A 26,958-nucleotide genomic window follows, 5' to 3' on the forward strand; every position below is an offset into this window, starting at 1 on the left:
CAAGAAAGATAAAGACTAGAATCACGAGAAAACAGAATAAATATAAATACAAACCCCATTTCCAGAAAAGTTGGGATATTTTCCAAAATGCAATAAAAACAAAAATCTGTGATATGTTAATTCACGTGAACCTTTATTTAACTGACAAAAGTACAAAGAAAAGATTTTCAATAGTTTTACTGACCAACTTAATTGTATTTTGTAAATATACACAAATTTAGAATTTGATGGCTGCAACACACTCAACAAAAGTTGGGACAGAGTTAAAATAAGATTGAAAAGTGCACAGAATATTCAAGTAACACGGGTTTGGAAGACTCCACATTAAGCAGGCTAATTGGTAGCAGGTGAGGTATCATGACTGGGTATAAAAGTAGCGTCCATCAAAGGCTCAGTCTTTGCAAGCAAGGATGGGTCGTGGCTCACACCTTTGTGCCAAAATTCGTGACAGAATTGTTAGTCAGTTCAAAAGGAACATTTCTCAAGGCAAGATTGCAGAGAATTTAGGTATTTTAACATCTACAGTACATAATATTGTGAAAAGATTCAGAGACATCTCAGTGCGTAAAGGGCAAGGTGGAAAACCACTGTTGAATGTGTGTGATCTTCGAGACCTCAGGCGGCACTGCCTAAGAAACCATCATGCTACTGTGACAATTATAGCCACCTGGGCTCGGGAGTACTTCGGAAAACCATTGTCACTCAACACAGTCCGTCGCTGCATCCAGAAATGCAACTTGAAACTGTATTACGCAAGGAGGAAGCCATACATCAACTCTATACAGAAACGCTGGCGAGTTCTCTGGGCCTGAGCTTATCTCAGATGGACCGAAAGACTGTGGAATCGTGTGCTGTGGTCAGATGAGTCCACATTTCAGCTAGTTTTCAGAAAACACGGCCGTCGAATTCTCCGTGCCAAAGATGAAAACGACCATCCAGATTGTTATCAGCGAAAGGTGCAAAAGCCGGCATCTGTGATGGTATGGGGGTGCATCAGTGCCCACGGCATGGGTGAGTTGCATGTATGTGAAGGTACCATTGACTCTGAGGCGTATATTAGGATTTTAGAGAGACATATGTTGCCATCAAGGCGACGTCTCTTCCCCGGACATCCATGCTTATTTCAGCAGGACAATGCCAGACCACATTCTGCACGGGCTACAACAGCGTGGCTTTGTAGGCACACAGTACGTGTGCTTGACAGGCCTGCTGACAGTCCAGATCTATCTCCTATTGAAAATGTATGGCGCATCATGAAGAGGAGAATCAGACAACGGAGACCACGGACTGTTGAGCAGCTGAAGTCTTATATCAAGCAAGAATGGACAGAATTTCCAATTGCAAATCTAGTACAATTAGTATCCTCAGTTCCAAAACGATTAAAAAGTGTTATTAAAAGGAAAGGTGATGTAACACAATGGCAAACATGCCTCTGTCCCAACTTTTGTTGAGTGTGTTGCAGCCATCAAATTCTAAATTTGTGTATGTTTACAAAATAGAATTAAGTTGGTCAGTAAAACTATTGAAAATCTTTTCTTTGTACTTTTGTCAATTATATAAAGGTTCACGTGAATTAACATATCACAGATTTTTGTTTTTATTGCATTTTGGAAAATATCCCAACTTTTCTGGAAATGGGGTTTGTACATCAGGTTCTAAGATATCGTGAACATAGTATGTCTCTAAAGTGACGCTGGGCACAGGGGTGTCTGTACATGAGGTGACTCACAGGAGTTTATGAAGTTGTGGTGATTGGGAGCGTGGAGGGGTGGGTTAGTGTGTGGAGGTGTTGATCAGCCTTACTGCGGGGTAAGTAACTGTTTTGGAGTCTGGTATTGCTGGTGTGTAGCATCCTCACTGGTGGGAGTGGGTCCAACAGTCCATGAGCAGGGTGGGTGGGATCCTTCATGATGTTACTGCACATTTCTGAGTACCTGCCCTTGTTGGTGGGTCGGCTGGAGCCAGCGATGGATTGGGCAGTTCTGACTTCCCGTTGTAGAGCTTTCCTATCCGCCGCAGTGCAGCTTCCGTACCGTGCAGTTAGGGTCTTGAGATATTTACAAGAAAATAATGAAATACAATAAAATTTATTTTAAACTACATAAACAAAGACTGACAAATAATCTGCAAAAGAACAGATTGTGCAAATAAATAATAATAACACTGAGACGTGAGTTGTCGAGCCCCTGAAAAGGAGTTTGAAGATTATGGAATCAGGTCAGAGTTGAGATGAGTGAAGTTAACAATGGTTCAGGAGCCTGATGGTTAAAGGTAATAACTGTTCCTGACATGGTGGTGTGGGGCAAAGGCTCCTGTACCCACTTCCAGATTGTAGCAGTGAGAAGAGAGCATGGCCTGGATGGTGGGGTCCTCGATGATAGAAGGTTCTTTTTGCTCGATGGGTGGAAGGGCTTCACGTGTGATGGACTGGGTGGTAGCCTCCTCTTTCTTTCTGTTAACACACATCAAAGTTGCTGGTGAACGCAGCAGGCCAGGCAGCATCTCTAGGAAGAGGTACAGTCGATGTTTCAGGCCAAGACCCTTCGTCAGGATGAAGTGTGTCGGCCCGAAACGTTGACTGTACCTCTTCCTAGAGATGCTGCCTGGCCTGCTGCGTTCACCAGCGACTTTGATGTGTGTTGCTTGAATTTCCAGCATCCGCAGAATTCCTCCTGTTTGCGTCTTTCTTTCCGTTCCTGGGCATTGGTGTTTCCATACCAGGCCATGATGCGATCAGTCTGGATGAGGAAGGGCTGTGGTCCACGTATGAGATGATTGGACTCGGCAGGATTATAGTTTGGCAGAGACTAGATGGACCAAAGGGCCTGTTTGTGACTCTAAATACAAGAGGAATGTGCAGAAAAGGCCAGGATCCTTAGTAGCAATGATGTACAGAGGGATTGTGGGGTGAAAACGGCAACACAAACGGGTAACCTGATGAAGTACGGTGTACTTGTCTTCTTCAGCTGGGCATCAGGGATAAAAGCTGGGGTCCCACTGCAGCTTTAGGGTTGGCCCCGATTGGAGTATTGTGGGGAGATCGAGTCGCTGCACTACAGGAAGGACGTGGGGGCTTTGGAGAGAGTGGAGAGGAGGATGATGAATGAGTTAACTGGACTGGAGTACATGAGATATAAGGGGAGGCTGGACCATCTCAGACTGTTTTGTCTGCAACCTCAGAGGTGGAAGGGCACCCTGATGGAAGTTTCTGATATCAAGAGAGCCGTAGATAGGGATGATCGAGTCTTTTTCTGCAGGGTAGAAACGTCAAATGCAAGAGGGTGTAAGGTTTAAGGTGAGAAAGGGAACATTTAAAGGAGACGTGCAAAGCTCATCCTCTCACACAGACCCCAGGGACAGGTTGCCTACTCCCGTGATCTATCAATGAACATTTCAGATTTGGGGTTCAAAGGATTAATTTTAAAAACACAAAGCAGTAAGCCATGGGGACTGGTTAGGGTGAAAGAGGGTGGTGGTTTTCCTGGGTTCAGGGCATCAAAGCCATTGGTCCCAGATATTCCCCATTTCCTGGGTCTCTGGGCCCTGTGAGATTTTAAACTGTTCCTCTCCCCAGCTCTTTTCAACATTGAACAATAAAGGAAACTGACTTCTCAAGGGCTCGGGGTTACTGCACCACAGGGTCCTCAAGCAGGGGGAAACATGATTGGAATGTGGTCTGAGAGCGGAGTGAGGGCCCATCTCATTCCTGTCCATTGACTGTCAGAGCTAGAGAGGGATGGGATTAAACATGGAAGGAAATTTACCCCATGGTGTGGGTGTGTGCATGTGTGGTACGGTGGGGTGGAGAAGGGAATCGTATGACATAGGAGCAGAATTAGGCCGTCAAGCCTGCTTTCCATTCCATCATGACTGATTTATTATCCCTCTCAAAGTCATTCTCCTGCCTTCTTCCAATAACCTTTGACCTCATAAATCAACCTCTGCTTTAAATATACCAGTGTCTTGGCCTCCACAGCGTCCGTGGCAATGAATTCCACAGATTCCCCATCCTCTGGCTAAATACTGTAAATTTCTTCTCATCTGTGTTAAAAGGTATATCCTTGTATTCTGAGTCCTTGTCCTCTGGTCCTAGACTCCCTTCTTATTCAAAACATCTTTCAATGTCCACTCTGTGAAGGTCTTTCAATATTCGATAGGTGTCATTGAGACATTCCGCACCCTCATCCCCATTATTCTAAATCAATTGTAATCGCTGACTTGGATTATAAAAAATTCCAACATGTCAGTTCACGGCCTCTCGTGGCAGAATGGTGCCACTCTCTGGGTGGTGGAGCAATGCCTTATATTCCTTCTGGGTAGCCTCCAACCTGGTGCGATGAATATTGATTTCTCCTTCAGTAAAAAAAAAACCCTTCCCCTTTCCTCCTCTTCTACTCTCTGGCTTCTTTTGTCTTCTCATCTGGTCTTCCTCGTCAGGTCCACTCTCCTCTCCTATCAGAGTTCTTCCTCTCCAGCTCTTTACCTTTCCCGCCCACCTGTCCTCACCTATTCCTTCCCCTCCCCCTCTCCACCTTTTTATTCTGGTGTCCTTCCCCTTCTTTCCAATCCTGAGGAAGGGTCCCAGCCCAAAACGACAAACGGTTCATTTTCATGGATGCTGCCCGACCTGCAGAGTTCATCCAGCTTTTTGTGTGTTATATAAAATTTGCTGTTTTGCATTTATTTCTCTCTCTCTCTCTCCCTCTCTCCCTCATCCCTCCCTCCCTCTACCCCCTCCCCCTCCTCTTTCCTTTTCAAACTTTTGTATCAGCCAAAGAGGTAGCAGCTGAAAGCAACAATTTAATATGATTTTTAATTCACTTAAGAAATAAAGTTAATCAAATAACTTGTACTTTTAACAAAAACCATTTCAGTTACGGCAACAATTTACATTCACCTGCATTTACAGGGGATTCTGACATAACACTGTAACAAGGAAATAGAGGCAAGGTGGCAATTGGTGCCTGCTCCACCTTTCAATAATATCATGCCTGATCAGCAAATTTGTGATGATGCCCAGATCGGGGGTCTAGTAGACAGCGAGGAAAGCTTTCAACGGGGTCGAGAGCAGTTGGGAAAATGGACTGAAAATTGGTAGATGGAATTTAATGCAGACAAATGTGAGGTGTTGTTCTCCGGGAGGACAAACTATGGTAGGACTTACACAGTGAATGGTAGGGCACCAGACAGTGTGGTAGAACAGAGGGATCTGAGAATACCATTTCACTGTAAGATGTAGCAGCAGAATTAAGTCATTCGGCCCAACGAGATTGCTCCAGCATTTGATCCTTGCTTATCTGTTATCACTCTCAACACCATTCTCCTGACTTCTCCCCATAACTCGACGTTGTTACGAATCAAGAACCTGTCAATCTCTGCCATAAATATACCCAGTGACTTGGCCTCCATAGCTGTCTGTGTCACACACAACACTCCAAATTATGCCCCACCAATGTCTTACACAAGTTCAATCTACAGATAGCCTTTGTCCATTTCAAAATTATCAAGGAGATGTGACTGCTGTAAACAGGGCAAAGATTGTTAAATTAATAACGCAGACACGAGGAAATCTGCAGATGCTGGAATTTCAAGCAACACACAAAAAATGCTGGTGGAATGCAGCAGGCCAGGCAGCATCTATAGGAAGAGGTACAGTCGACGTTTTACACACACACACAAAATGCTGGTGGAACGCAGCAGGCCAGGCAGCATAGAAACATAGAAAATAGGTGGAGTAGGCCATTCGGCCCTTCGAGCCTGCACCGCCATTCAGTATAATCATGGCTGATCATCCAACTCAGAACCCTGTACTGGCCTTCTCTCCATACCCCCTGATCCCTTTAGCCACAAGGACCATATCTAACGCCCTCTTAAATATAGCCAGTGAACTGGCCTCAACTGTTTCCTGTGGCAGAGAATTCCACAGATTCACCACTCTCTGTGTGAAGAAGTTTTTCCTAATCTCGGTCCTAAAAGGCTTCCCCTTTATCCTCAAACTGTGACCCCTCGTTCTGGACTTCCCCAACATCGGGAACAATTTTCCTGCATCTAGCCTGTCCAATCCCTTTAGAATTTTATACGTTTCAATAAGATCCCCCCCTCAATCTTCTAAATTCCAGAGAGTATAAGCCTAGTCGATCCAGTCTTTCACCATATGAAAGTCCTGCCATCCCAGGAATCTGGTGAACCTTCTTTGTACTCCCTCTATGGCAAGAATATCTTTCCTCAGATTAGGGAACCATCTATAGGAAGAGGTACAGTCAGCGTTTTACACACACAAAAAATGCTGGTGGAACGCAGCGGGCCAGGCAGCATCTATAGGAAGAGGTACAGCCGATATTTCGGGCCAAAACGTCGATTGTACCTCTTCCTATAGATGCTGCCTGGTCTGCTGCATTCCATCAGCATTTTTTGTGTGTGTTGGTTGTTAAACTAATGGTTGGATTGAGAGATAAAAAATTGATTTAAGATACAAGAGGTACTTGCAAAACATAAGATGGACAAGGGCAATATTTGCAAAGTCAGAGATTGCAATAGGAGCAGGGAAGGTTTAGCTTTTGCAGTTGAAGGGTTTGGCTGACAGACATGAACTGCCATACACTGATGAACATTATACACAATGTTTTTTAGTGACAAAACACACAAAGTTCAGTCCTTTTCACTGAGAAGTTTGCATAGGTTTGGCATGTCATCCAAAATTTTGACAAACTCATATACAATAGATGCACAGAGCATCTTGACTGGTTCCATCACCTCCTGGAATGGAAACACCAATTCCCAGGAATGGAAAAGTCTACAGAGTGTGGTCGATACAACCCAGTCACTCACAGGAAAAGCCCTCCTCATCATTGAGTATATCTACAAGGAGCAATGTAACAAGAAAGCAGCATCCAGCATTGAGGACCCCCACCACCCAGGCCATGCAACACTGCTCACTACTACCATCGGAGTAGGAGATACGCAGTCCTTCGGTTTTTGAAATTTGTTTTCATCAGTTCTCATCTATTTCTTTATTTTCCTGTAAATGCCTGCAAGAAAATAAACCCCACAGTACACTGCATGCAGACATATACAGTGGCATGCAAAAGTCTGGGCACCCCTGGTCGAAATTTCTGTTACTGTGGATAGTTCAGTGAGTCGAAGATGAACTGATCTCCAAAAGACATAAAGTTAAAGATGAAACATTCTTTTCAACATTTTAAGCAAGATTAGTGTATTATTTTTGTTTTGTACAATTTTAGAGTGAAAAAAAGGAAAGGAGCACCATGCAAAAGTTTGGGCACCCCAAGAGATTTGAGTTCTCAGATAACTTTTATCAAGTTCTCAAACCTTAAATAGCTTGTTAGGGCTATGGCTTGTTTACAATCATCATTAGGAAAGGCCAGGTGATGCAAATTTCAAGGCTTTATAAATACCCTGACTCCTCAAACCTTGTCCCAACAATCAGCAACCATGGGCTCCTCTAAGCACCTGCCTAGCACTCTGAAAATTAAAATAAGTGATGCCCACAAAGCAAGAGAAGAGTATAAGAAGATGGCAAAGTGTTTTCAGGTAGCTGTTTCCTCAGTTCATAACGTAATTAAGAAATGGCAGTTAACAGGAACGGTGGAGGTCAAGTTGAGGTTTGAAAGACCAAGAAAACTTTCCGAGAGAACTGCTTGTAGGATTGCTCGAAAGGCAAATCAAAACCCCTGTTTGCATGCAAAAGACCTTCAGGAAGATTTAGCAGACTCTGCAGTGGTGGTGCACTGTTCTACTGTACAGCGACACCTGCACAAATATGACCTTCATGGAAGAGTCATCAGAAGAAAACCTTTCCTGCATCCTCACCACAAAATTCAGTGTCAGAAGTTTGCAAAGGAACATCTAAACAAGCCTGATAGATTTTGGAAACCTGTGGACTGATGAAGTTAAAATAGAACTTTTTGGCCACAATGAGCAAAGGTACTGTATATTTGGAGAAAAAAGGGTGCAGAATTTCATGAAAAGAACACCTCTCCAACTGTTAAGCACGGGGGTGGATCGATCATGCTTTGGGCTTGTGTTGCAGCCAGTGGCACGGGGAACATTTACTGGTAGAGGGAAGAATGAATTCAATTAAATACCAGTAAATTCTGGAAGCAAACATCACACCGTCTGTAAAAAAAAAAGCTGAAGGTGAAAAGAGGATGGCTTCTACAACAGGATAATGAACCTTAACACACCTCAAAATCCACAATGGACTACCTCAAGAGGCGGAAGCTGAAGGTTTCGCCATGGCCCTCATAGTCTGCTGACCTAAACATCATCAAGAATCTGTGGATAGACCTCAAAAGAGCAGTGCATGCAAGACGGCCCAAGAATCTCATAGAACTAGAAGCCTTTTGCAAGGAAGAATGGGTGAAAATCCCCCAAACAAGAAATGAAAGACTCTTAGCTGGCTACAAAAAGCACTTACAAGCTGTGATACTTGCCAAAGGGGCTGATACTAAGTACTGGCCATGCAGGGTGCCCAAACTTTTGCTTCAGGCCCTTTTCCTTTTTTGTTATTTTGAAACTGTAAAAGATGGAAATAAAAAAGTAATCTTGCTTAAAATATTAAATAAATGTGTTCTCTTTAACTTTATGCTTTTTGGAAATCAAGTCATCTTTTACTCGCTTAGCTATTCACAGTAACAGAAATTTTGACAGGGGTGCCCAAAATTTTTCATGCCACTGTACATTCGTTGATAATGAATTTACTCTGACGTCAACTTTCTGGTGCATCTTTGGTTACCAAGGAGATAAGGGAGAAATACCTGGGCCTACTAACATAACAGAATTTGGGTTGTGTTTTCAGGTTTTAGGAAAGATGCTGTGCAGGTATTTTCAAATCTCAATTACTGTTTAATTCATTGCCTCAGACAACTGTGGTTGCTAAGTCATTGGGTGCATTTAGAGTAGCGGGTGATAGGCTTTTGATTGGCAAAGACATTAAATGTTACAGGGAGAAGGTAGGAGAATGTTGTAGAGAGGGATAGTAATTGTGGAGCAGACTAGATGGGCCAATTGGCCTTGTTCTGCACTTTTGGAACGGCCAAAAGGAATTGGAAAATCTTGGCTGTGATTTTTATTAGTTTTTCTAAGGCCTTTGACTGTGTTGGTCACGTTACTCAATGATTTTTTGAGTTCTGGAGCATCTTTAGACAGGATCCCAGTTATTTTCTTGGGCTCATTTCACAGATTTGAATCCCACACTGACAATTGAGGGCCAGTCTGAATCCACAAAACCCATTTTAAATTACGCCCAGAGAAAACAAATGAACCTGTCTAGTTTAATATTGTGATGGACACTTCATTACATATCCTGGATAATAAGCGTTGTGCATTTTACCCCGTCACACAGACACTAGTGAAACCACCTTGGTTTCCTTAGCTGTGTAAGTCTAGGGAAAACAACCTCGTGAGATTGAGGTGCACTGGATCCCACCCCAAACCTCGGTTTGTGTGGATGTTGTGTCATTTGCTACCCCGTTACAAATTAATGCCACGGAATAACAGATAGTATACTGCATACGATTAAAGGATTATATTTATGACTCTTAACTGAAGGGTTAGTAAAGAATAATATAAAGAAAAGGGCCCATTTTAACTAAACAGTCAAATGTGCAGAAGTTGGAGCTGATCTTGAACTTCTCTGTCACTCACACGCTGGGCCCTCGGTCAATGTGAACGCCCACACCACCTTCCGAACGTCGTTCACAATCCATCTCCAACAAACGGGTCTCCCACCGGATCGTACGCTATGACCAGTTCTACCCAGTGTCTTCTCTCTTCATCTCCTCTAGAACAAAAACCCCAAGCCCAACCTTATTGTACCTCACCAAGAAAACCTCTCGCTAATTGGATGGCACACATTCCACATCATCCCTTATCATCAACAATAACCCAAACAGGCTGAAATCAGAACAAACAGCTCTTAAAGAGCTGTGAAATGAAATACCTGCAGCATAACAGTAAGGATGTGGACCAGGCCATTACACGAGCTTTGCCACTTTGCCTCTCATCAATTATGTGGCATTACTGATTGAAACCCAGAAGGGGATGCAGAAGTTGAGAGATTTTGTTTAAAAACAGGTTGCAATATAAGGCCACTGCTTTATATGGCATTTCAGAATAAAATACTTATTTTTTCATAAGTTACGGAAGCAATAACTCTGTGCAGAGTTGGATTGTGTTGCTGTCAGTGGATGTGAGAAATATCTGGGAGCCTGTGATGACAGGAAGTGGAAGTTTGGGCAAGTGGTTTATCTTGAATGTAAGGATACAGTGTTCAGAGATTTGCAACCTTTTTGAGTTCTGTTAATCAATCCTCTATCCATGCCAATATATCACCCTCAATACCTATTTTATACAGACCTTTTCACCTGGCAACCTACCAAATACCTTCCTAATTGCAACCACACTCTTTGTGTGGAAGCTGCAGCAAAGTAAATGTTGACATAATGTCCAGGCAAGGATTATCGCAGATCGTGGGCAGTCAGCCCAGGCAAGAAAGGCCTTGGAAAAGCATAGTTCTCCTTTGCCCAGCAGGGGGACTGGGGCCATTTGGCGTCACAGTAGTGTAGTGGTTTGCTCAACACTTTACAGTTCTGGGAACCTGGGTTCAATTCCCACTGCTGTCTGTAAGGAGTTCGTATGTTCTCCACTTGACCACGTGGGTTTCCTCCGGGTGCTCTGGTTTCCTCCCACAGTCCAAAGACGTACAGGTTAACTGGTCATTCTAAACTGTCCCATGATTACACTCCAGTTAAATCGGTGGTGGCTGAGTGACATGTCTCAGAGGGTTTGTTCTAAATATCTCAATAGATAAAAAATATGGAGACAAGATAAGGATGGAACAGAGGAGGTAGGCCATGCACCCGAACCAGGGGACAATCACTTTACTCACTTCAAAGTTCCATCAGTTGTTAGCTTGTACTTTTTAGTGTGAACTATGACTGATCTTGCGAATAAAGAATTTGAACACACAGTTTTCCAGGAACGGTCAGAATCTGTAACCGTTTGTCAATTCTGTTTGAAAATGGCAATCTGTGTTCAAACCTCAAAACGGCGTGGTGACAGGGCCCAGGCTGTTCTCCCTGAGCGCCAGTAAACAGAGTCTGATTGAGGAACGCGTGCGAGTTGACAGAGCCCGGTTAATCGGTTTACTTAAATGAGGAAAGAGTGGTGGAGAGCTTTTGATTTGAACCTTGGCGAGAGTGAATTCCTGACTACTGATGGTTGAGGTGTAATGAGTACGTCATTCCAACAGGCCAGTGGCATTTCCAGGCCTGTAACACTGTAGTTGGTGCGTGGCCAAGTGGTTAAGGCGTTTGTCTAGTGATTTCAGGGTCGCTGGTTCGAGCCTTGGCTGAGGCAGCGTGTTGTGTCCTTGAGCAAGGTACTTAACCACACATTGCTCTGCGACGACAGTGGTGCCAAACTGTATGGGTCCTAATGCCCTTCCCTCGGACAACATCAGTGCCGTGGAGAGGGGAGACTTGTAGCATGGGCAATTGCCTGTCTTGCATACAATCTTGCCTAGACCTGCACCCCGGAAACCTTCCAAGGTGCAAATTTATGGTCCCATGAGACTAACGGATGCGTAAAATAAAACACTGTGGTATTGCAGGTGTAATACATGTTGTATTCAGTGCAGTAGGGTTTTGCTATAAATTTATGTATTAACAGCACAATAAATTGGGACAGTTCCCTGTACACATATGTTATTAGTGTTCAGCTTAATGTATATAACATCCTGAGAGGGTGGTTACGACCTGGAACAGGGGATAGTTGATAGAGACAGGAGCACAACAGGCAGGGTCAGCAGAGGCCCCAATCAGAAACGGTACGAAAACCGAGCTCAATCTGGCCCAGTTTGCATAAAATTGAGGATGTTTATTTGGCTGAGATCCAGAATGTTAAATTCAGGCCAAGTTGTAAAGACTGATAACAACAGCAGAAATAATCTCCAAGTACCCACAATAACGATGGTCCAGTGCTGGGAATGAGCAGCAACAGCGACTGCAGAATCCAAACTCCGCAGGCGTTTCAGCAGCTGTGATGCCAGACACGGCACAATTAATCCTTCTTCCCCGTGTGGACTTGCTGGTGTTCCTGCAGCTTGGAAAAGACTTTGAATCCCTTCCCACAATCGGAGCATGTGAATGGTCTCACTCTGGTGTGAACACGCTGATGCTTCAGCAGGTAAGAAGAGAGAGTGAATCCTTTACCGCACTCGGAGCAGGTGAACGGTCTCTCCCCGGTGTGGACCCGCTGGTGGGTGAGTAGGCTGGAGGACTCGGTGAAGCCCTTCCCACACTCGGTGCAGGTGAACGGCCGCTCGCCGGTGTGAATCCGCTGGTGCGTGAGCAGGTGGGATGACTGGATAAAACCCTTCCCGCACTCTGCACAGGTGAATGGCCTCTCTCCAGTGTGGACCCGCCGGTGTTTCAGCAGGTTGGAGGAGCGACTGAATCCCATCCCACAGTCGGAGCAGGTGAACGGCTTCTCCCCGGTGTGAATCCGCCGATGACTCAGCAGGTGTGATGACCGACTGAATCCCACACCACAGTCGGGGCAGGTGAACGGTCTCTCCCCAGTGTGAACTCGCTGGTGGGCTACCAAGATGGATGACGTGCTGAATCCCAATCCACACTCAGTACATGTGAAGGGCTTCTCCCCCGTGTGAATACGCTGGTGCGTCCGCAGGGAGGATGACTGAGTGAAGCCCTTCCCGCACTCGGAGCAGATGAACGGTCTCTCCCCTGTGTGGACCCTTTGGTGTCTCCTCAGTTTGGCCGAGTGAGCAAATCCCTTTCCACACTCAGAGCAGATGAATGGTTTCTCTGCTGTGTGGGTTCGCTGGTGTATCAGTAGTTGAGAGGAATCAGCCAGTGGTTTCCCACAGACAGAGCAGATGAATGGTCTGTCAGCAGTGTGAACTCGCTGGTGCATCATCAGATAGGTAGACTGGGTGAACCCTTTCCCACAGACGGAGCAGGTGAACGGCCTGTCCCCCGTGTGAATGTGCTGGTGCCTCAGGAGGTGGGATGACCGACTGAATCCCTTCCCGCACTCGGAGCAGGTGAAGGGCTTCTCTCCGGTGTGCACCCGCTGGTGAGTCACCAGGTTGGAGGACTCAATGAATCCCTTCCCACATTCGGAGCAGGTAAATGGCCTCTCCCTTGTGTGAATTTTTTGGTGCTTCTTCAGGTTAGCTGACTCCGTGAACCCCTTCCCACACTCTGAGCAGGTAAAGGGTCTCTCTCCGGTGTGAATTCGCTGATGTATACGTAGTTGAGAAGCTCTTGACAATTCCTTTCCACACTCAGAGCAGGTGAAAGGCATCTCAGCTGTGTGTTTTTGTTCGTGCGTTATCGGGACACCGGAATGCTTAAAGTTTTTTCCCACGTATGGAATGCTGTCACTGGTGTCAAGCAAGTGCTTTAAACAACGGTTACATCTGCAGCCCACTGACCAGACACACAATAGGTGACAGTGTCTCCCCTGCATGAAAGACAAGATTCCTGCTGGGATGGGAAATTCCTTTGTTTCCAACCATGAACAACGCGCACTGTGTTTCTGACTTCTCAAGTTGTTTGAGGGAACACCTGTTCACTCACTCTGAGACGGAAAGTAAATTTCATTATGGACTGGATGGGCCAGAGAGCATGTTTCTGCGCTGTAGCGATCTGTAGAGTTCCATTCTATAATATCCACCTGATTTTACCTCAGGCTGATCGATTATCACAATCTCACAACACACACAAAATGCTGGGGGAACTGAACAGGTCAGGTGACATCTATGGAAAGCAGTAAACAGTTGACGTTTTGGGAAGAGGTCCTTTGTCATGACATGAAAGGAAGGGGGAAGGAGCCAGAATAGGAAGGTGGGCTGAGGGGAAGGAGTTCAAGCTGGCGGGTGATCAGTGAAAATCTATCGCAAACACAATGTGTGTTTAGTTTCTTTCTACAGTGCTCCCTTCTCTGGATGTGTTTAAATCTCCTTCGACAGTGAGGAATCTGGAACAATCCTTCTTGTGTACGAGTCTCACCGTCTTGCCGGTCGCAATGAGGATTGAAATCTCTTCCCAGCAGAGGTATAGCAGGCAGGCATTTCCCCTCGCATGGTTCTCAGCTGCCGATACACAGAGTGACTGTCAGATCCTGCTGTGATCGAATTGCCATGTTCTGGTCAAGCCCATCAACACCCTGTAAAAGGAATTCACAAAAATTACCACCAGGGAAAAAATGCATAATCAGTAATTTGAGTTTCTTTGGTCAACTGTGACTGAATTGGTACCACCTTCAGCTCTGAATCAGAAGAACGGGCACGGTGTGGGTGTGGGTGTGGGTGGGTTCTAGTCCAGTGCTGAGCATAAATGAAGTCTAGAAGTCATAAGATACAGGAGAAGAATTAGGCCATTTGGCCCATCTAGTCTGCTTTGCCATTTCATCACGGCTGATCCAATTTTCCTCTCAACACCCAGCTCCTGACTTCCCCCCATATCTTTTCATGCCCTAACCATTCATGAATCTATCAAGCTCTGCCTTAAATGTACATAAAGACTTGGCCTCAACAGCTGCCTATGGCAAAGAATTCAACAGATTCACCTCCCTCTGGCTAAAGAAATTCCTCCTCATCTGAGGTCTAAAAGGATGTTCCTTTATTCTGAGACTCCGACCTCTGGTCTTGGACTCGTCCACCACTGGAAACGTCCTCTCCACATCCACTCCATCAGGCTTTTCATCATTCCAAAGGTTTCAATTAGGTCACTCCTCAATCTTCTTAATTCTAGTGAACACAGGGGCAGAGCCATCAAACGCTCTTCATCTGACAAGCCATTCAATCCTGGAATCACGTGTGAACCTCCTTTGTACCCTCCCCAGTTTCAGAATGGTTTCATTTCCAAGATGAGGGGCCCAAAACTACTCACCATACTCCAAGTGAGGCCTAACAGTGTTTTATGAAGTCTCAACATTACATCCCTGTTTTTATATTCCAGTCCTCTTGACATGAATGTTAACATCACATTTGCCTTCCTCACCACAGACTCAACCTGCAAATTAACCTTTAGGGAATCCTGCACAAGGATTGCAAGTCCCTTTGCACCTCAATTGTTTGCTTTTTCTCTCCATTTAGAAAATAATCTACACTTTCATTTCTTCTACCAAAGTGCATGACCGTACACTTCCTGGCACTGTATTCCATCTGCTATTTCTTTGTCCATTCTGCAAATGTGTCTGAATCCTTCTGTAGCCTCTCTACTTCCTCATCTTCACCTATCTTCGCATCAATTGCAAACCTTGCAACAAAGCCATCAATTTCTGTCATCCAAATCATTGACATATAACATAAAAAGAACTGGTCCCAAAACAGACCCCTGTGGAACACCATTAGTCACTGGCAGCCAACCAGAAAAGGCTCCCTTTATTGGCACCCTTTGCTTCCTGCCAGTCAGCCACTGTTATATCAATGCTAGAATCTTTCCTGTAATTCCATGGGCTCGTAGCTTGTTAAGCAGCCTCATTTGTGGCACCTTATCAAAATCCTTCTGAAAATCCAAGTACACAACATCAACTAATTGTCCTTTATCTATCCTGCTTGTTGTTTCTTCAAAGAATTCCAACAGATTTGTGAGGCAAGATTTTCCCTTGAGGAAACCATGCTGACTACGGCCTATTTTAACATGTGCCTCCAAGTACTTTGAAACCACATCCTTAACAATTGACTCCAACATCTTCTCAACCACTGAGGTCAGACAAACTGGCCTATGATTTTGTTTCTTCTGCCTCTCTCCCTTCTTGAAGAGTGAGTGACATTTGCAATTTTCCAGTCTTCCAGAACCATTCCAGAGTCTAGTGATTCTTGAAAGATCATTACTAATACCTCCACAATCTCTTCTGCCACCTCTTTCAGAACGCTGGGGTATAGACCGCCTGGTCTAGGTGACATTGATAAAGTTTAAGGGAACTAGGGGATTCTCAGATTCCTGTAAATAATGGGTTAAGTACCGACTATGTCTGTGACTGCAATGTTTGAATAATGTCTCACAGCTGCTTCTCTGGAGCAAGATAAGAGTTAAAGTTTACACAGATCTCCTGATTCTTCACACCTTTTGGTTTTGACAAAAGGCGGTACCTGATGGAAATTAGACAGGACATTCCTTTCTTAGGCTACGTCCACACTACGCCGGATAATTTTGAAAACGCCGGTTTCGAGTAAAAACAACAGGCGTCCACACTAAGTGTTTTTCAAAATATCTCCGTCCACATTAGGCGGATATTTGGGTGAATCTCCTCCTACTGGGCATGCACAGGACACACAGAGAAAACAGTGAAGAGGAAACGATATACTTCGTGCGAGTTTGTCCAGTTACAGAGTAGAAAAACTTTAAAGGAATTGCTCTAGGCTGTCGTGCAGGAGGACTTAAAACTTAAAAAAAACAAATACTGGAGCGTATGGAGGCAACCGACAGGGAGTTCACGGACAGTATGACCCAGCTGACGACGAACATTGAAAAACTGACTAACTCTGTTGCATTAATAAAGCACCCTGTTAAATGTATAAAACGTCTTCATCAGCGTTATCTTGTATTTCCATACAATGTTACATTAGGCTGTTACACATCTATTGTCAGAGAAGTACTTGCATAAATAGGTAAACCACCTTCATACAAGCAAGGACAGAAAACAGGGCGAAGTGAGTATACTTATTCACTTCTTCACTTCGTTGTTAAAACAACGAACATCTGTTCCGGCACGTCATGACAGCGTTTTTAAATAGTCAAAAAAGCTCACTTTACAATTTAACTCCCACAGCGTTCACACCGACTGTGCGTTATAACAGCAGTACGGCAGTGCTTGTGCAGTACCAAGCAGAAGCAGAAAAAAGCATTGTTGTTGTGTTATCATGACAACGTTTTTAAATCTCTCCGGTTACCCCGTACACACTACGCCGGATATTGAGCGTTTTCAGATTTATTCACTCTGGACAGTGTTTTCGAAAATCTCCGTTTTCAGGGGCTGAAAACGCTGGCTCAGTGTGGACGGGAGGGCAAAACGAAGAGAAAAAGCTTTGTTTTCAAAATTATCCAGCGTAGTGTGGACGTACCCTTAATTAAAGTGGTTGGAGTGTCTATCAAACTGATTGTTCTTTTGTATCGGTGGCCTTATATCTAACAATTCTAACGAGAATCTAACAATTCTGGCATCAGGCAGTGAACTTGTTGAATCACTGGAGGGATGAGAACTCTTCTCTCCTGATGTCAGGACCAAGTTCACTCACCGGCTGAGCTCGAAGAAATAAACGGGTGGAAAGATAAGTAACGATCTTTTTGTGCTGTCGTTATTTGATCCGGCAAATTTACGTTTACAACATATCTACCTTGAGATCTTTCAGTTTTCCAAGAACCTTCTCCTTAGTAATGGTCACTTCACACAAGTAATGACCACTGATACCTGGAACTTTCACCATGCTAGTGTATTCCACAGTGAAGACCAATGCAAAATACTTATTCAGTTCATCTGCTATTTTGTTGTCTCCCATTACTATCTCTCCAACATCGTTTTCCAGCAGTCTGATAGCCACTCTCACCTCTTTTTTATATTTTATATATCTGTAGAAGCTTTTGGTATCCTCTTTAATATTATTGGCTAGCTTACTTTTATATTCCATCTTTATCTTCTTCATGATCTTTTAGTTGCCTTCTATTGGTTTTTAAAAGCTTCCCAAGCCTCTTACTTCCCAGTAATTTCTGCTCTATTATATGCCATCACTTTGGCTTTTACATTGGCTTTAGCTTCTCTGAGTGGTCATGGTGGTGCCATCTTGCCTTCAGAATACTTCTTCTACTGTGAAATGAAAAAATTCTGTGCCTTGCAAATTGCCTCGAGAAATTCCAGTCATTGCTGCTCTGCCATCATCCCTGCCAGTGTTCTTTACCAATCAGTTCTAGTTATCTCCTCTCTCCTGCCTCTGTAATTCCATTTACTCCACTGTAATACTGATATATTTGACTTTAGCTTCTCCTTGTCAAATTTCAGGGTGAATTCGATCAGATTATGACCACTTTCTCCGAAGGGTTCCTTTACCTTAAGCTCGCTAATCAATTCTGGTTCATTACACAACACCCAATCCAGAATTGCCAGTCCCCTACTGGGCTCAACCACAAGCTGCTCTAAGATGCCATCTCATAGGCATTCTAGAAATTTTCCCTCTTGGGATCCAGCACCAGCCTGATTTTCCCAATCTACCTGCATATTGAAGTCCCCCATGATTATTGTAATATTGTCCTTTTTGCATGCATTTTCTATCTCCTGTTGTAATTTGTAGACCACAAAATTTGGGGGTCTTTTTACCCTTGCAGTTCCTTAGCTCCATTCACAACAATTCAACACCTTCCCAACCTGTGTCATCTCTTTCTAATGAGGACCTAATGAAGTAGCCAGCGTGTATCTAAGATGGCCTGTTCTATAAGAACGACAGACTTTTGACCTCACTATCTACTTCCTTTTGACCTTGCACCTTACTGTCTATCTGCTCTGTGTTTTCTCTGTTGCTGCTGTACTTTATTGCTTCACCTTGTACTGCCTCAACACACTGTGTAATGACTGATCTGTACGAACGGTAATGCAAAAGCTTTTCCCGGCACCTCAGTATGTGTAACATTGCAGTGTGGGGGGAGGAGCTCAGAGAGTGGATCAGAGTATTAGGAAGATTGCTGGTTTTTATTACAAGAGGCATGGGAAAGGACGGGAACATTCAGATGGTATGTTATAGAACGTAGGTGAGCATATATCGTCAATACCATGGACGGGCTTAACGACAGTATTTAAAGAAAGCATTTGTGTTGTTAAAGAAGGTTCACAAGGTCGATATTTGGGACAACAGAGTTGACATATAATCAGCTTGATCTTATCACACTGAAATGAAGAAGGAGAGGGGATCTGACTGAAACATTCCCAGGGTAGTTAAAGGGGTGGATGATGAGGGGATGTTTGAGGCATGGATTCAGAATAAGTGGTCGTCCGTTTAGGAAGGGGGCAGGGCTTTCCTCAGAAGGTTGTGACATTTTGGAATTCTGTACCCCAGGGAACTGAAAGCTTTTAGTGCAGAGATGGACAGATACCTGAACTGTAACTGGTAAGGCGAGAAGCCAGGATTTGCTCAATCACAATCTCACAGTTCAATTCCCACCGCTGTCTGTAAGGAGTTTGTATATTCTCCCCGTGATCGTCTGGGTTTTCTCCGGATGCTGCGGTTTTCTCCCACAGTCCAAAGACTCACTGGTTGGTAAGTTAATTGGTCATTATAAATTGTCTCATGATTATGCTAGAATTAAATTGATGGATAGTTAGGTGGCGTGGCTCAAAGGTCCAAAAGGGACTATTCTGTGCTGTATCTCAATTAAGTAAATTATCCTGGTTCAACTGACACAATCCATCAGCCAACATACTGTCATAGAACCACAGGATCAGGAGAAGTTTAATTTAATTCTTTTTTAAGATCTGCAGATGTTGGAAATCAGAAACAAAAACAGAAAATGCTGATGGGCAGGTCAGCCACACAGTGGGAAGAGAAACGGAATCGATGTTTCATCCTTAATTAGAACTACAAAGAAGACAAATGAAGCTTGTTTAGCCGTAGGGGGAGGAAGTGTCTCTGACAGGGTAAAACCAAGGTTACCATGGCGATACAGTGTACCCCTGCTTTAGAGGAGCTGCATTCCAATAAAAACATCCACATTACAATGGTGCTGTCACAATCACTCCCAAATATCATGCATCAGTGCGATACCAAGGAGGTACGGGTTAGCAGGTTAATTGGTCACATCAGTGTAGCTGGGTGGTGCGGGCCCTGACTACTTCTCACAGAGATTCTGCTTTTGTGCGTTACTGTTTATTATGTTGTCAAACCTGTTGGCCAGATTTATTTATTTATTTAGAGACAACTTGGAACCGGCCCTTCTGACCCAAACAGCCATGCTGCACAGCAACCCACCTATTTAACCCAAGACTGGGCATGACATCTAAAACTTTGACAAACTCCTATAGATGTGTGGTGGAGAGTATATTGCCTGGTTGCATCACAGCCTGGTATGGAAACACCAATGCCCTTGAACAGAAAATCCAACAAAATGTAATGAAACTGTCCATTCTATCACAGGTAAAGCCCTCCCCACCAGTAAACACATCAACGCTAAGCTTTGTCGCAGGAAAGCAGCGCCCATCATCAGGGTCTCATACCACCCAGTTCATCTGCCATCAGGAAGAAGGCACAGCAGCCTCAAGGCCCACACCAGCAAGCTCTTGAACCAAAGGGGATAACTTCACTCATTGAAATGTTCCCACAACCTATGGACTCAGTTTCAAGGACTCTTGTTTGCATGTTCCCAAAACTTATTGCTTAATTATTTAATTATTATTATTATTATTATTATTATTTATTTCCATTTGCATCTGCCGGTTTCTTGTTTTCTGCACACTGGTTCAATGCCCAAGTGACTTGGTCTCTCTTTTGAGCCTGTTATGGTGCTTATTCCATTACGGATCTATTGGGTATGCCTGCAAGAAAATGAATCTCGAGGTTGTATGTGGTGACACAAATGAACTTTCATAATACTTTTACTTTGAACTTTGAATGGATGCCGGTGCATATGTAACGTTGTTCCATTGCTGGGGTCCATGTAAAGTCCATCAGCAGAGACATTGATTGGAGTTAAACAATTTGTAGTTTAGTTACTTTTTGGTCTATTCATGTTTTTAATTTCTAATTGGATGGAAATTTGATACTGTCTACCCGATATCAATAATTTTGTTTTACATTAATTCCATAAAGTGAGTTTTAATGGAGTCTCAAATATTTGGCAGAGATGAATTTCTGAATTCCATTGCAGGGTGAATTTTCTTTATGTGAGTTGCTGTGACACAGAGGGACCCTGCAAGCTGTAGACAAGGTCATCTGGCCAAGAGGTGAATGGGAGCAGTCAGACAGCAGGAACAAACAAAAGAATGTGAGGATCTACTGTGATGAGGTGTTCTGAGAGACTGGTCATAGCCAGAAATCAACTCCTGCTGAAGAAAGGAGCAGGACCCACAGCAATTTGCTTATTGCCACCATACACCTACAGCAGATGCAATCTGACAGGCTTTCCATCCTTGGATCACCTGGACAAAAGTACTACCTCAGTCAGGCTGCTGCTTATTGTTACAGCTCAGCGTTCAACACCATCATACCCTTAGTTGTAATCTAAAGCTCCAAAGCACGGACCTATGTACCTCCCTCCACAACTGGACCCTTAACCTCCAGATCGGGGGACAACAGTCTGTGCAGATTGGAAATAACATCTCCTCCTCGCTGACAATCAATGATGTGAGCTTAGCCCACTGCTCTACTCCTCTGCACCCATGACTGAGTGGCTAGGCACAGCTAGCTCAAGCTCCAGCTATACTTTTGCCGATGACACAACTATTGTTGACAGAATTTTAGATGGTGGTGAGGAGGTGTACAGGAGTAAGATAGATCAGCTGTTTGAGTGGTATTACAATAACGACCTTACACTCAATGTCAGTAAGACAGAAAAGTTGATAGTGAACTTCAGGTTGGAGAGTTGAGGGAACTCACACCAGTCCGCATCGAGGAATCAGCAGTAGAAAGGGTGAGCAGTTTCAAGTTCCTGGGTGTCAACATCACTGAAGACCTACTGCATGCTGGGCCCAGCATATTGGTACAATTATAACAACACACATCAAAGTTGCTGGTAAACGCAGCAGGCCAGGCAGCATCTCTAGGAAGAGGTGCAGTCGACGTTTCAGGCCAAGACCTTTCGTCAGGACTAACTGAAGGAAGAGTGAGTAAGGGATTTGAAAGTTGGAGGGGGAGGGGGAGATCCAAAATGATAGGAGAAGACAGGAGGGGGAGGGATGGAGCCAAGAGCTGGACAGGTGATTGGCAAAAGGGATACGAGAGGATCATGGAACAGGAGGTCCGGGAAGAAAGACAAGTGGCGGGGGGGGGGGGGCCCAGAGGATGGGCAAGGGGTACATTCAGAGGGACAGAGGGAGAAAAAGGAGAGTGAGAGAAAGAATGTGTGTATAAAAATAAGTAACAGATGGGGTATGAGGGGGAGGTGGGGCATTAGCGGAAGTTAGAGAAGTCGATGTTCATGCCATCAGGTTGGAGGCTACCCAGACGGAATATAAGGTGTTGTTCCTCCAACCTGAGTGTGGCTTCATCTTTACAGTAGAGGAGGCCGTGGATAGACATGTCAGAATGGGAATGGGATGTGGAATTAAAACGTGTGGCCACTGGGAGATCCTGCTTTCTCTGGCGGACAGAGCGTAGATGTTCAGCAAAGCGGTCTCCCAGTCTGCGTTGGGTCTCGCCAATATATAAAAGGCCACATCGGGAGCACCGGACGCAGTATATCACCCCAGCCGACTCACAGGTGAAGTGTTGCCTCACCTGGAAGGACTGTTTGGGGCCCTGAATGGTGGTAAGGGAGGAAGTATAAGGGCATGTGTAGCACTTGTTCCACTTACACGGATAAGTGCCAGGAGGGAGATCAGTGGGGAGGGATGGGGGGGACGAATGGACAAGGGAGTTGCGTAGGGAGCGATCCCTGCGGAATGCAGAGAGAGGGGGGGAGGGAAAGATGTGCTTAGTGGTGGGATCCCATTGGAGGTGGTGGAAGTTACGGAGAATAATATGTTGGACCCGGAGGCTGGTGGGGTGGTAGGTGAGGACCAGGGGAACTCTATTCCTAGTGGGGTGGCGGGAGGATGGGGTGAGAGCAGATGTACGTGAAATGGGGGAGATGTGTTTAAGAGCAGAGTTGATAGTGGAGGAAAGGAAGCCCCTCTCTTTAAAAAAGGAAGACATCTCCCTCGTCCTAGAATGAAAAGCCTCATCCTGAGAGCAGATGCGGCGGAGACGGAGGAATTGCGAGAAGGGGGTGGCGTTTTTGCAAGAGACAGGGTGAGAAGAGGAATAGTCCAGATAGCTGTGAGAGTCAGTAGGCTTATAGTAGACATCAGTGGATAATCTGTCTCCAGAGACAGAGACAAAAAGATCTAGAAAGGGGAGCACATCTTTCCCTCCCCCCCTCTCTCTGCATTCCGCAGGGATCACTCCCTATGCAACTCCTTTGTCCATTCGTCCCCCCCATCCCTCCCCACTGATCTCCCTCCTGGCACTTATCCATGTAAGCGGAACAAGTGCTACACATGCCCTTACACTTCCTCCCTTACCACCACTCAGGGCCCCAAACAGTCCTTCCAGGTGAGGCAACACTTCACCTGTGAGTCGGCTGGGGTGATATACTGCGTCCGGTGCTCCCGACGTGGCCTTTTATATATTGGCGAGACCCAACGCAGACTGGGAGACCGCTTTGCTGAACATCTACGCTCTGTCCGCCAGAGAAAGCAGGATCTCCCAGTGGCCACACATTTTAATTCCACATCCCATTCCCATTCTGACATGTCTATCCACGGCCTCCTCTACTGTAAAGATGAAGCCACACTCAGGTTGGAGGAACAACACCTTATATTCCGTCTGGGTAGCCTCCACCCTGATGCCACGAACATCGACTTCTCTAACTTCCGCTAATGCCCCACCTCCCCCTCGTACCCCATCTGTTACTTATTTTTATACATACATTCTTTCTTTCTCTCTCTCCTTTTTCTCCCTCTGTCCCTCTGAATATACCCCTTGCCCATCCTCTGGGTCCCCCCCCTTTTCTTTCTCCCCGGACCTCCTGTCCCATGATCCTCTCGTATCCCCTTTGCCTATCACCTGTCCAGCTCTTGGCTCCATCCCTCCCCCTCCTGTCTTCTCCTATCATTTTGGATCTCCCCCTCCCCCTCCAACTTTCAAATCCCTTACTCACTCTTCCTTCAGTTAGTCCTGGTGAAGGATCTCAGCCTGAAACGTCGACTGCACCTCTTCCTAGAGATGCTGCCTGGCCTGCTGCGTTCACCAGCAACTTTGATGTGTGTTGCTTGAATTTCCAGCATCTGCAGAATTCCTGTTGTTTGGTACAATTATAAACAAGGCATGATAGTGGCTATATTTCATTAGGAGTTTGAGGAGATTTGGTATGTCACCAAAGATTTGCATACATCTCTACAGATGTCCTGTGGACAGCATTTTAACTGGTTGCATCACTGTCTGGCATGAAGGGGCCACTGCACAGGATCGGAAAAAACTACAGAAAGTCACAAACTCAGCCAGCTGCATCATGGGCTCTTGCCTCCTCAGCATCAAGGACATCCTCAAAATGTGATACCTCAGAAAGGTGACACATCCCCCCCCAAGGACCTGCCCTCTTTTCCTTGAGGAGGAGGTACAGCAGACATTCCACCTCTCCCAGAAGTTCCGGGACTGTCCCCCCCACATATTGATAGCGGCTCCCTGACGCCCGCAAATTATATACAATATCCCGGAAATCGATTTTTTTGAGAGCGAGCGAGCGGGAGGAGGGAGGGAGGGGGAGGGGGAGAGGGAGATAAAAAGAATGAGTGAATCCTGATTGGTCTCTCCTTGTGTTAAGTAGACCTATCAGTTTTCTCTGTGGGCAGGCTTTACAGACGACCTCTCTCTCTCTTTCATTGTCCATCAGTTCAGTTTAGGGTCCTGTAGCACCATGGCAGAGTGTTCCAAAAAAAGAAAATATAAAACGTACTTCACCCCAGACTACACTAAAATGTACCCCTGCCTAATAGGGGTCAAAAATAAGGACAGTGTTGCTCGCTGCACTGCTTGCAACAGTGACTTTTCTATTGCCCATGGTGGGTTAAGATTGTAAAATACATGTTGAGGTGAGTTTAACATGTGTCATTCGTTCATTAGCATAGCTAATGTTATTTAAACTAGCTGGCTGGCTGCTAAGGAGCTGCGCTATTGATGCCCTACGTGATGAGGCCAAACTCCCTGTGGACTTGATTAAAGTTGTAATAGAATAAAAAAAAACGACTCTACGATAATATAATTTTGAATCTTGTGAATCTGATGTCTTGCAAAATTAACAAATTCATTGACACAGACTGTTGAGACTTACGGCAAAATGCTCAAATCTGCCAAGCAAGCCACATCACAGTACAAGGAAAGTTTGCAAAAGAAATAGAAGCGCTATTGGCATTAGCATTTAGCTATTAGCATTGAGACTTCCAACAAAATACTCAACAAGGAATATATGTGTGTGTGTGTGTGTGTGTGTGTGTGTAAATAGTTTCAATATGTGATCAAATAAATTGTTGCGTTCTTTCATAATCAAATGCCCTGTATACAGGGGGCAGGGGTGGTGGTGCTACCTCCCTGAAATGAGTTTTTGCAGGGTGGGATGTCTGTGAACGGACAATGAACCCATGAAAAAAGTACCTTATTTTTGCTTTCTTTTACACTACTTATGTATATTTACTGCAAAAGAGAGCCTATATCGATCGATCTAATATAAATAATTTCCAGTTCTACGGCGAATCCACTGACTGGAAAACGACCTAATGCACCATTATTACGATCCATTATTTTGTGTGCTTCTCTGGAATTCCAGCATCTGCAGAATCTCCTGTGTTTATTCAAGGGAAACCGGGTTTGACAGAGGAGTCGGCGCCGACAGGATCGATGAGGACGGGCAGGGAAGGAGAGGAGCAGAGAGTGGGGAGTGGGAGGATCGGGGAGAGAGAGCTGGGATGGCGAGTGACCGCGGCTGTTTGTCTACGGCGGCCTGCGGTGTTTCTGGAGCTGGCACTGACCTTTCCCCAGCCGGGGCCGGTGAGGGGAGGACCAGGCCCAGGCCCAGGCCCAGCCTCGGCGTCGATTTACCTCACAAGCAGCGCTCGTCTCCTCAGGGCTTCTCACTCCGCCGCAGCACCGCCCGTGTTCGGTGCGCCTGCGCGGCCTGGGAACTGGCGGTGGTGGCGCCCGCGGTGACCGCTGCCTCCTCCTCCCCCCCGGCTCCTCTCTCCCACCTCCAGGCCTCGGGAGCCTCCAGCTGGCCTGGCCCGGAGAGCGGGAGCACGGGCGCCGATCCGAGGACCAGGCAGCGGCGATGGGTCATTTTTACCCGAGGGAGTATCGACCTGGTGGTTTCAGTGTCGGCATCTCTGCAGAAACTGACTCACCCTGTTGTATCTCCAAATCAAAGTAAATTCACTGTTTAATGTCACTTTCAGTGCACTGGTGTAAAGGAGAACGAAATAATTGTCACTCCCGATCTGATGCAGCGCAAGAAAGATAAAGACTAGAATCACGAGAAAACAGAATAAATATAAATACATCAGGTACTAAGATATCATGAACATAGTATGTCTCTGAAGTGACGCTGGGCACAGGGGTGTCTGTACATGAGGTGACTCTAACAGGAGTTTATGAAGTTGTGGTGATTGGGAGCGTGGAGGGGTGGGTTAGTGTGTGGAGGTGTTGATCAGCCTTACTGCGGGGTAAGTAACTGTTTTGGAGTCTGCTGGTCCTGATGTGGTGTGAAAAAGACAGCATGGCCTAGATGGTGGGGGTCCTGGGGGAGGGGTTATGAAAAATTCCAGATAAACAAAAACTGACAAATCTGCAAAAGAAGAACAAATTGTGCAAATAAAAAATAATAATACTGAGAAATTGAGTTGTAGAGCCCTTAAAAAGGAGTTTGAAGATTATGGAATCAGTTCAGAGTTGAGATGAGTGAAGTTATCATCAATGGTTCAGGAGCCTGATGGTTGAAGGTAATAACTGTTCCTGACATGGTGGTGTGGGGCAAAGGCTCCTGTGCCCACTTCCAGATCGTAGCAGTGAGAAGAGAACATGGCCTGGATGGTGGGGTCCTCGATGATAGAAGCTTCTTTTTGCTCGATGGGTGGAAGGGCTTCAATTGTGATGGACTGGGTGGTAACCTCCTCTTTCTTTCCGTTCCTGGGCATTGGTATTTCCATACCAGGCCATGATGAAATCAGTCTGGGTACTCT

General features: G+C 45.2%; 1 protein-coding gene across 1 annotated transcript; it reads right to left on the reverse strand.

Moving 5' to 3' along the window:
* Window positions 1-4,823: 4,823 nt before the first annotated feature.
* On the reverse strand, window positions 4,824-26,216 carry LOC140193137 (uncharacterized). Its single transcript, XM_072250548.1, has 2 exons — window positions 25,756-26,216; window positions 4,824-14,214 (listed from the first exon to the last, which is right to left on the reverse strand). The coding sequence occupies exon 2, from the start codon at window positions 13,513-13,515 to the stop codon at window positions 12,082-12,084; it is 1,434 nt and encodes a 477-aa protein (XP_072106649.1). The 5' UTR covers window positions 13,516-14,214; window positions 25,756-26,216; the 3' UTR covers window positions 4,824-12,081.
* Between the last annotated feature and the right edge of the window lie 742 nt (window positions 26,217-26,958).

This window comes from Mobula birostris, unplaced genomic scaffold (genome assembly GCF_030028105.1).
Source record: "Mobula birostris isolate sMobBir1 unplaced genomic scaffold, sMobBir1.hap1 scaffold_396, whole genome shotgun sequence".
NCBI classification, from domain to species: domain Eukaryota; kingdom Metazoa; phylum Chordata; class Chondrichthyes; order Myliobatiformes; family Myliobatidae; genus Mobula; species Mobula birostris.

Coding starts and splice junctions, on each gene's coding strand:
- LOC140193137 (XM_072250548.1), bottom strand. CDS start 13,515: ATGCAGGGGAGACACTGTCACCTATTGTGTGTCTGGTCAGTGGGCTGC.